The sequence below is a fragment of the Diaphorina citri genome, unplaced genomic scaffold (assembly GCF_000475195.1).
Source record: "Diaphorina citri unplaced genomic scaffold, Diaci psyllid genome assembly version 1.1 scaffold2433, whole genome shotgun sequence".
Lineage (NCBI taxonomy): Eukaryota > Metazoa > Arthropoda > Insecta > Hemiptera > Psyllidae > Diaphorina > Diaphorina citri.
In genome coordinates this window covers 9,358-20,243 of record NW_007379855.1, presented here as the reverse complement: position 1 = coordinate 20,243, position 10,886 = coordinate 9,358, and the positions used below count along the sequence as shown (strand labels likewise).

The following is a 10,886-nucleotide window of genomic DNA, read 5'->3' as shown; positions in this document are numbered from 1 at the left end:
AATTCTGTGATTTTACTGCTAAATCTATGACACAATCAATCTATGACAATTCTGTGATTTTACTGCTAAATCTATGACACAATCAATCTATGACAATTCTGTGATTTTACTGCTAAATCTATGACACAATCAATCTATGAAAATTCTGTGATTTTACTGCTAAATCAAGAGTTTTAGTAGAGGGAACTGTAACCACGAAGATCTCATAATCCCGAAATCGAAAAAAGAAGGCGGACAGAATAGAATGGAGCAGTTGCAATTGGGTAAAATTTATAATAAATGGTTGATTCCTACGTAAAAAGTTGGGAAAAATCCAAATCTGAGGTCAAAAGAAGCCAGCTGTTCCGAGAACAAACTTAATCTTTTTAGTATAAAGTTTGCCCGGGTCACCCGTGGTGGGAATCAAAGCTATAACCACCACTTACAGGCTACCCTCCCAGCTAACTAGGCTGGCAATGAATTAGATTCCTTACCAATATTGGTCAAATCTGTGATGTTGGAAGCCTGGGCAAGTTTCTGTGCTGTTGAATAGTAGCCTTTCCTCAAGAAGTAGGTACTCGATGAGCATCCGGTCCAGTCGGGTTTTCTTCCGATTGATCGAGGCTTCGGATTGACTCGTGTTACTCAAAACATTACCGGAGTGCTCCTTCAGATGTTCAATGCGACACTTCAACACATGGCCCACTTGTAGCTCTTCACCAATGCTTTCTCCTGCCTGGGGGACATTGAAGGTACTCGTATTAGTATGCTCCCTAATGGTTAATCTATTTCTCATATTTTCTTTAAAAAGGGGAAATAAAGGGGGGGTTAGGTTAAACACAAAAAGGGTATAATTATATTTCTCTATATGATAAATAGGGGAAATAAGCTTTAGAAGAGGGGGCATTGGGTAATTATTTGGAAGCCATGACATTGAAAAAGAAAGCTCCTTTATGTGTTTAATCTAACCCTATAACAATGGTCACTGTTCAAAATTGTAAAAGCTCCTTTTTGCATTTAACCTAACAATATAATGAGATTGGTCACTGCTCATTTGTGACAGCTCCTTTTTGTAGCAATTTTTCATGCATATGTCTTCTGAAAAAGTACCAAAATTTCAACAAATTGAAAGTTACTGTAGGACAAACAATCAGTAAATTAAATACAGAACTAAGGTGTTTAGTTTGTTACCTTTTTTTTCAAAGCCTGCAGACGTTCAAACATTTTACCGAGAAGACGAGTTACTTTGGTAAGCGGAGGTTTTTCAGAGCTAGCAATGGTTTTCTCCAATTCATTAGCTGCTGACTGGACGTAGGACACTTCCCGATCTATGGTTTTCTGAGCAGCATGGAATTTCTTGTTCAGAGTCTCATAGAGGACCTGTAAGAAGATGGATATTGTAAATAAATCACACAGTGGATCATAAGGTTGAGTGACCCAGCTGGAGACAGATTTGACGAGGTGTTTGGCTTGTAATCTTAAATTACTATGTTTTTCTGTGGTTGATTCTCAAAATAAATAATTCTTTAGGCTAGCGCGCCTGTAATAATATAGGAGAAAGAACAACGTCTTCACTTGACTAGTAACTTTGGAAACTGTAGGTAATTTTATTTCTACATTTTCTACAAGAGACCCCCCAAAAAATACCACTTCGTGGCATAAAAAAAGACCCCGCCAAGTCGTTCCTCCCAAAATAAATCAAGTGCCACTGTGAGTAAAAATAAAACTAAAATATTGCCAACACTTAGAATTTTCTATCAAAATTGCAATAGTTTGAAAGGTGGGGCAAAAGCAAGAGAATTCTATATGAACCTTGTGAGCGAAGATTATGACATTCTTGTGATCACAGAATCTGGTCTGACACCTGACATCTTCAGCAATGAGCTATTTGACGATAGATATACAGTTTTTAGGCAAGATAGGGATTTAAACAACACGACTAAACTTAGTGGAGGTGGTATAGTTTTAGCAGTGAAAAACTCAATCAAAGCCATTCCTTTTTCATCTTTGGGGGGTTTTAGGTATGGTTTTGGGGGGGTCTACTCTCATAACTTTTTCGATATCTCTAACCGTTATGTGAAAACCGCCAAAAAGCGGTTAATTCCGCCTGTGGGCGGCGCCCAGTGCAACTTTTGCCTATTTTCAGATTTTTCCCTTTACATACTCATCAAGACCTACCATCCTGCCAAATTTCAAGTTTCTAGGACATCGGGAAGTACCTCATAATTTTGATGAGTGAGTCAGTGAATCAGTGAATCAGTGAGTCAGTGAATCACCCTACCCAGGGAAAAAAGTTGTTGGAAACTATGAAAATAAGGTATTCAACTATAGACTTTCACAAGCAAGACAAACAGTTGAGTGCACATTTGGAATCCTTGCTTCCCCCTTCCGGGTATTCCATAGGCCATTTGAAAGCAAAGTCCCTACTGTTGTCAAAGCAGCATGTGTTTTACACAACTTTTTAAGAAGAAACACAGTTCTGACAAATCAGACAAATGGTTATGACAAGGAAAATGACATGAATGTTGATCTATCAGCAGGACAGCTAGTTTCAATTTCACATACGAGAACAAGGAGTGTTCATGATGCATTTTGGGTCAATTTAAGGAATACTTCAATACAGTGGGTAGTGTGCCATGGCAGGAAGACAGAGTTTCTCGAGGACAATATTAACTACCTAAGTATGTATCATTTAATGTACCTAGATATGTAAATTGGATAAACTTGATAAATTTTTGTTTCAAAGAACAGGGCCATATTACTTGGTAAAACAAAACAAAATACAAATAAGTCAACACAGTTGTGTAACGGCATATTTATTCAAATTCACACATTTTTAAAAATAATCTACAGTGAAAATATAAAAAATAAAACCAATTCCTAACTATTATTATATACATTTGTAAAAGAAAAGAGAAGTGTTTTCTATGTATTGTGATTGTGTAGGCTATTTGTATGTAACTATAGTTTGTTTCAAATAAAAATGGACTAGAGCACTAGAGGGTGTGTATATGTACCGTGTTGAGATGAGCTTGAACTAAGGTGTTTAGTTTGTTACCTTTTTTTTCAAAGCCTCCAGACGTTCAAACATTTCACCAAGAAGACGAGTTACTTCGGTAAGCAGAGGTTTTTCAGAGCTAGCAATGGTTTTCTCCAATTCATTAGCTGCTGACTGGACGTAGGACACTTCCCGATCTATGGTTTTCTGAGCAGCATGGAATTTCTTGTTCAGAGTCTCATAGGGGACCTGTAAGAAGATGGATATTGTAAATAAATCACACAGTGGATCATAAAGTTGAGTGGATTGGAACATATCACATGCCTTCAGGCACACTCATATCACATGCCTTCAGGCACACTCCATTTGTTAAGGGTCTAACCTTGCCCTTGGGATCAATTTAATTTAACATCATGAACTTGATGAGACCCTACCCAGGGAAAAAAGTTGTTGGAAACTATGAAAATAAGGTATTCAACTATAGACTTTCACAAGCAAGACAAACAGTTGAGTGCGCATTTGGAATCCTTTTGCTTCCCCCTTCCGGGTATTCCATAGGCCATTTGAAAGCAAACTCCCTACTGTTGTCAAAGCACAACTTTTTAAGAAGAAACGCAGTTCTGACAAATCAGACAAATGGTTATGACAAGGAAAATGACATGAATGTTGATCTATCAGCAGGACAGCTAGTTTCAATTTCACATACAAGAACAAGGAGTGTTCATGATGCATTTTGGGGCAGAGAGAAATTTAAGGAATACTTCAATACAGTGGGTAGTGTGCCATGGCAGGAAGACAGAGTTTCTCGAGGACAATATTAACTACCTATGTATTGTTTAATGTACCTAGATATGTAAATTGGATAAACTTGATAAATTTTTGTTTCAAAGAACAGGGCCATATTACTTGGTGAAACAAAACAAAATGGAAATAAGTCAACACAGTTGTGTAATGGCATATTTATTCAAATTCACACATTTTTAAAAATAATCTACTTACAGTGAAAATATAAAAAATAAAACCAATTCCTAACTATTATATACATTTGTAAAAGAAAAGAGAAGTGTTTTCTATGTATTGTGATTGTGTAGGCTATTTGTATGTAACTATAGTTTGTTTCAAATAAAAATGGACTAGAGCACTAGAGGGTGTGTATATGTACCGTGTTGAGATGAGCTTGGACGACGTGAGATAGCTGTCCCGGCGGCAATTTTTAAAATTTATTTTATATTTATTTTTGTTTGCTTTGTAATTCGCTTGTTTTTAATATCTAATATAAATGAAAAGTATAATATAAACGTGCAAACTAGAGATAAAAAGTAAAAAATGAATTCAGATTGTACTTACAAGTTGCGGAAAAAAAAATCAAAATTTCGAATTTCCCACCAACTTTACACGCTTAAGGCCGTGGTTATGAACAGGGCCATCGTAGGACATCGTCGGACTTTTTGCGTGTAAAGTTGGCGGGAAATTCGAATTTTTGATTTTTTTTCCGCATCGTGTGTTTAACCTAACCCTAACCTAACACTGGTCACTGCTCGTTTGTGCGTTTAACCTAACCCTAACCTAACACTGGTTACTGCTCATTTGTGCGTTTAACCTAATCCTAACCTAACACTGGTCACTGCTCATTCGTGTGTTTAACCTAACCCTAACCTAACACTGGTCACTGCTCGTTTGTGCGTTTAACCTAACCCTAACCTAACACTGGTTACTGCTCATTTGTGCGTTTAACCTAATCCTAACCTAACACTGGTCACTGCTCATTTGTGCGTTTAACCTAATCCTAACCTAACACTGGTCACTGCTCATTTGTGCGTTTAACCTAACTCTAACCTAACACCCTAACCTATTGTTGGCGAATAAGAAAAAAAAAAAATTTCATCTTTGTGTTGGTCAACATGGCAATAAGGTAAGATTTCTGTACGGATTTTGTTCCCTCGTACGGTAATGTACGGTAATACACCTGTAAACACTGAAAAGATGGCCGCTGTGTTCGTCAGAGTTGTTCGTTGTTCGAAGTATCGTTGATCGTGGAAATAAGATTTCAAAGTTCGTTTTTTAAGTGTTAATCAATAAAATATGTGACTTTTTTAACTTTGCTATTTTAAAAACTTGTCAAGGAACACTCCTAAAGCAAGTATCTTCCCTCTTATAGACAGATTTTTGTAATGTCTCACGGACGCGCCTAAGATTTCAAAGTTCGTTTCTTAAGTGCTAATCAATTAAAATATGTGACTTGTTTTTACTTCGCGCCTTTTAAAACTTCACTAGGAACACTCCTTAAGCAAGTATCTTCCCTCTTATAAAAGGATTTTTGTAATGTCCCATTGACGCGCCTTATGCACAACTACCAAAATGAATTTTAAAAATTGCCGCCGGGACAGCTATCCCACGTCGTCCGAGCTCATCTCAGCCCTGTTCATAAACACACCCTAAAGGCCGACAATGGCCTAGCTTAGCCCAGTACATAAACACACCAAGAAAGTTGCAATTTCACCTTGTTATGTTTACCTACATCTGTGCGATTACAAGCAGAATATTATCTCGTTCTTCTGGGAAACATAATATTACCCCTGAGGTCCTTTTTTATTTGAAACAAACTATAAGTTCCCATTACATACTTTTGTACCCAAATTTAAAATGTGTGGACAAATTTGAAAAATTGACAAACTTACCTGTCATATTTAGTTCCTCTCCAATCTCATCCCAGATCTGTTGCTTGTATCTGGTTCTCATAGAGGTAGTCTGTATCAGAGGTATCGTACAGAACAGTTTTAACTTGCACTAATGCTATCAACTTCTCTTCAATGTTCTCCATTTTCAATTCACTCAAATAATAGGATTTTCAAGGGAAATCCAAAAAAATCAACACACAAAACAAAGAAGATCAAAAATATCAAAATATACTGAGCGGAGCGCCTAGAAAAAAACTGCGAGCTTTCAGAAATTCAGAATAACAGATTTCAGAATAATGTGTGAAGCGAGCCATTGCTTCTCTTCAGGAGTCCTCAACTTTTTTTGGCCTCGGTGTGTTTATGTACTGGGCTGAGATAGGCCACTCTCGGCCTTTCTTGGAGTGTGGAAAATGATGTGGGTGTGTTTATGTACCTAATACTGGGCTGAGATAGACCATTCTCGGCCTTTCTTGGCGTGTGGAAAATGATGTAACTTTGACCACCTCCTTGAAAAGTTGCTAGCTTCTCACTCGTCATTTTTGTTTACGTTTTCAAAAAAATCGATCCTTCTGATAAGTGATTGATAAGGTATTTGAAAAAGGTAAAAAGCTGTTCTTTCTCTTTCTTGCCTTTCAAAAAAATCGATCCTTCTGATAAGTGATTGATAAGGTATTTGAAAAAGGTAAAAAGCTGTTCTTTCTCTTTCTTGCCTTTTTTTTAGTGAAAAGCTCAGTTAGGATTAAAGAAAAACAGTATTTTAAATGAACGATCGTCGATCATCTGGATGGTAAGTCAAAGAATATGTTCTTCTCTTTTGGTCTGAATTTTCCTAGCTGGCTGTAAACTCAAATCTGAATGTACCCAAGTCAGCCTATAGCTTTGAAGTTAGCATGCCTGCCTTGTAAGCACTAAGACATGGGTTCAATTCCTGTTCTCACCTGGGTGACCTGGGGCAAATTTTATTCTAGTCAGATAAGGATTGTGTTCAGAATGCCTTTGATTTTGGGATGATAAAACCTATGTTACCAGCCTAGTTAGCAGTGCATCTGCCTTGTAAGTGCTAGGCCACAGGTACCTACAATTCCCACCTGGGGCAGATTTTATCCTGAATGGATAATATTCATTCTCTGAACAGCTGCCTTTCTCCTATCCTGTCTTCCTTCTCTCTTTGATTTTGGGATGATGTGCTTATCAGTTACAGTCCCTCTATCAAATCAAACCTCAAAAAAAAAAAAAAAATCACGGCAGGTATTTGTGTAGAAGTCACGTCCGTGGAATATTGCTACCAAAGGAACTGGCACAAACAAGCAGTGACCCTGGTTATTATAGGGTTAGGTTAAATGCAAGAAGGAGTTTTCACAATTAGAGCAGTGATTAGTGTTATTATAGGGTTAGGTCAAATACAAAAAGGAGCTTTTCTTTTCCATGGACCTGACTTCTGCATAATTACCAAAATCACTCTATTTCCATTCTAGGACAACCCACCAATACACAGGCTGGTCAGAAGGCCAAGACTCAGCCATGACAAAGCTTCAACAGCAATATTGGGTGACAAAGCAGACAGTGTTTCGGAAACTTGGCAAGAAAGAGGATGAGTGTGTAATAGCGTCAGATGCTGAGCTTGATGCTAAACTAGAATTGTTCAAGTCAATCCAGGACAGCTGTTCACATCTGCAGAGAATCATTGATCGGTACCAGGAACGGTTATGTTGTAAGTATATATAAAAAAAAAATTGATATGATGAGAGGCATACAAAGGGATAGGCATGCTACAACACAGACCAAATGTGAATAATGTAGCAGTTATTTCATTGCTACAAAATGAAATTGATGGTACAACACATATCTTTAAAAAAAAAAGAAGAAGAAGAAAAAAATATTATCTGAGTAAACTGAACCTAGTTCTCTGTATATACTCCTGATACCAAAGGACCAATAGGTTTGGTACTTACAGATGCCTGATGTCCACATGTGTATAGTTGTGGACACTAGACCTGCAACGAACAAGACCTGCTGCTTGTAAATGATGCGGCGATCCAAGTAGCAGAATATTGGAAGAGGAGTATCTGACATGGTCATTTGTCAAAGCGGACACGGAAAGTAAAGTAAGTACAAGCAAAGGGGAAAGTATTGCCTGGGGCGATCTCTACTAATCAACCCTGTTATTCATTGGGATTCATTGTTAATCAACAGGATTTTGCCTTTACTTTTACAGAAATCCAAGCCGACAGACAATAAGAAGCCATGGTACGATCTATTTGCGGAATTAGACCCGCTGTCTAATCCAGATGCTATCGGCAAATCTCAGGGGGATGCTCAGAAACACAACTGTTAATCTGACGGCAAAAAGTTCTATCATACATCTGTCCTGGAATTCATTGATTTTAATTGTGTTGAGCTTTGTTAAATGAAAAAAGAATAAATTCTACATCTACTTACCATGGGTTTCATTTAACAGCACATACTCATATTTTCTAAGGCCAGCCACTCACTATCAGGTCTACCTGAGAGTGTGTGTGCTCAACAGGTAGGTAGACCTGGCTGGCAGACCTCATCAGATGTAGGTACCTGTCAGGTCTACCTGATAGTAAGTGTCTGGCCTAAGCAGTCAACTTGATCTCATGTTCACAGCTCTAGCTCAGTATGAAAACGAAATGGGACGCTTTCTGAAGGAGTCGGGCAAGAATGACAAAACTCGGGCGGGGAAAATGATGATTGCTGTGGGCAAATCCATGTCCTATTCTGGACAACAGAGGATAGCCCTACGGTCACCTCTACTTCGATTATTTCAAGAGGTATTATTTTTATTTTATTTTTAAAGTCCTATTTGAGCAGAAGAAACAAAAGGGCAAGCAGAAGTCACGTCCGTGGAATATTGCTACCAAACAAACTGGCACAAACAAGCAGTGACCAGTGTTATTATAGGGTTAGGTTAAATACAAAAAGGAGCTTTTCTTTTCCACGGACGTAACTTCTGCATAATCAGAGGATAGCCCTACGGTCACCTCTACTTCGATTATTTCAAGAGGTATTATTTTTATTTTATTTTTAAAGTCCTATTTGAGCAGAAGTACCAACAAAGGTTACATTTTTTCTATTCTAGTCTGCCTCAGTGATGTAGGTAGTATGGTGGTAGTTAAGATGCTAATCTGGGGGTAATGGTTTCAATCTCGCACATGGTATGGAATTACGTTCTCGACCCTCAACATTACTTCTGAATTGACCGCCATAAAGGAGTCTGCCTCAGTGATGTAGGTAGTATGGTGGTAGTTAAGATGCTAATCTGGGGGTAATGGTTTCAATCTCGCACATGTTATGGAATTATATTCTCGACCCTCAACATTACTTGTGAATTGACCACCATAAAGGGCAAACAGTATAAGTAAATAAGCTCTGTTACTATTCTATTCTTATGTAACCTTTGATTACCTTGTTTCATCTCATTTCTCATTTATTTATTTAGTAAATAACAATATACAAAGGTTTTTTTCGTATTTTCCTTATCCTGTAGGAATTTCTATACAAGGGGTTTGCTAGGACTTTTGTGTCACACTGTATTTCTATTCTTTGACTACCAGGTGGAAACATTTCGTCACCGTGCTATCGAGGACACCCTGTACAATGTGACAGCCATGGAGAAAGCTCGCACCGAGTATCGTGCTGCTCTCAACTGGATGAAAGATATCTCTCAGGAATTGGATCCAGATACGTTCAAACAATTGGAGAAGTTTAAAAAGGTAAAAACAAATATTGGTGCTTCTTCAAAAGTCATGTCAATGGAAAATTGTTACAAAAAGGAGCTGTAAGTAACAAATGAGCTGTAACCAGTGTTATTGTAGGGTTAGGTTAAACACAACAAGCTGGGTCCGTCCCTCCGGGAATTTTTTAGCCCCTAGTTTATTTCGATCGTGATTAAAGAAAATCAGTACCCATCCAGATACGTTCAAACAATTGGAGAAGTTTAAAAAGGTAAAAACAAATATTGGTGCTTCTTCAAAAGTCATGTCAATGGAAAATTGCTACAAAAAGGAGCTGTAAGTAACAAATGAGCTGTAACCAGTGTTATTGTAGGGTTAGGTTAAACACAAAAAGGAGCTTTCTTTTTCATTGTCGTGGCTTCTGAATAATTACCCAAATATTTTGTGCCAGCCTAATTAGCTTGGTTGGTAGCGCGTCTGCCATGTAAGCGCTAGGCCGCGGGTTCGATTACTTTTCGGGGCGGACTTTATCGTAAAGAGATAAGGTTCGTTCTCGGAACGACTAGCTTTTTGCTATCCTGTCTTCCTACGATTTCGGGACGATAAGACCTTAGCAGTAACAGTTCCCTCTATCAAACCTCTTTGAAAAAAATTGCAACCTGCGTGGCCGAGTTATCCACACCACTACAATACCAACAACTGTTGAGGTCTTTTATAATGGTGTTTTTTTATAGGTACTGCTCGTGTCGCGTCGGACTGAAAAGTCAAATCCAATAGTTACCCAAATATTTTGTGCCAGCCTAATTAGCTTGGTTGGTAGCGCGTCTGCCATGTAAGCGCTAGGCCGCGGGTTCGATTACCTTTCGGGGCGGACTTTATCGTAAAGAGATAAGGTTCGTTCTCGTAACGACTAGCTTTTTGCTATCCTGTCTTCCTTCGATTTCGGGACGATAAGACCTTAGCAGTAACAGTTCCCTCTATCAAACCTCTTTGAAAAAAATTGCAACCTGCGTGGCTGAGTTATCTACACCACTACAACACCAACAACTGTTGAGGTCTTTTATAATAGTGTTTTTTTATACTGCTCGCGTCGCGTCGGACTGAAAAGTCAAATCCTCAAATTATATTGAGAATAAAATTCCATACATTGGCCGGGATTGAACCCACACCCTCCTGTTTACCAGGCGACCACTACACCACCGAGGCAGGTTAATACAATTTCATTATTGAAATTCCTTTTCTAGGTCCAAGACCAAGTGAAGAAGACCAAGAAGAAATTCGACCGCCAGAAGTTGGACTGTCTGGAGAAGGTAGACCTCTTATCTGCAGCCCGATGCAATATGTTCTCCCACGCTCTTATTCTGTATCAGAACTCCATGCTGACCTTCACGGAAAAGTCTGCGTCGACCTTCACGCAAATTGCCAACGGCTTCAAAGGTAAGGTAACCTTCACATTGCCAACGGCTTCAAAGATAAGGAACCTTTATTACAAAAAAAAAAAAAAAAAAAAAAAAACCACTTGGGTGTTTGGAA

The 10,886-nt window shown here is 38.3% G+C and overlaps 2 protein-coding genes across 2 annotated transcripts in view; one reads left to right on the top strand and one right to left on the bottom strand.

Moving 5' to 3' along the window:
• Nucleotides 1–5,798, bottom strand: part of LOC103518917 (E3 ubiquitin-protein transferase MAEA-like) — a 14,192-nt gene extending 8,394 nt beyond the window's left edge. Inside the window, exons 1-5 of the mRNA XM_026830588.1 lie at nucleotides 5,700–5,798; nucleotides 3,038–3,226; nucleotides 2,831–2,863; nucleotides 1,171–1,359; nucleotides 474–715 (exon numbers count right to left, since the gene is read on the bottom strand). Of these exons, the coding sequence (XP_026686389.1) occupies nucleotides 474–715; nucleotides 1,171–1,359; nucleotides 2,831–2,863; nucleotides 3,038–3,226; nucleotides 5,700–5,798 (752 nt within the window). The remainder of the gene's footprint in view (nucleotides 1–473; nucleotides 716–1,170; nucleotides 1,360–2,830; nucleotides 2,864–3,037; nucleotides 3,227–5,699) is intronic.
• A 493-nt stretch (nucleotides 5,799–6,291) lies between these two features.
• LOC103518915 (islet cell autoantigen 1) overlaps nucleotides 6,292–10,886 on the top strand; it is a 9,345-nt gene continuing 4,750 nt past the window's right edge. Inside the window, exons 1-5 of the mRNA XM_026830587.1 lie at nucleotides 6,292–6,442; nucleotides 7,131–7,366; nucleotides 8,287–8,450; nucleotides 9,234–9,392; nucleotides 10,598–10,790. Of these exons, the coding sequence (XP_026686388.1) occupies nucleotides 6,417–6,442; nucleotides 7,131–7,366; nucleotides 8,287–8,450; nucleotides 9,234–9,392; nucleotides 10,598–10,790 (778 nt within the window). The 5' untranslated portion in view covers nucleotides 6,292–6,416. The remainder of the gene's footprint in view (nucleotides 6,443–7,130; nucleotides 7,367–8,286; nucleotides 8,451–9,233; nucleotides 9,393–10,597; nucleotides 10,791–10,886) is intronic.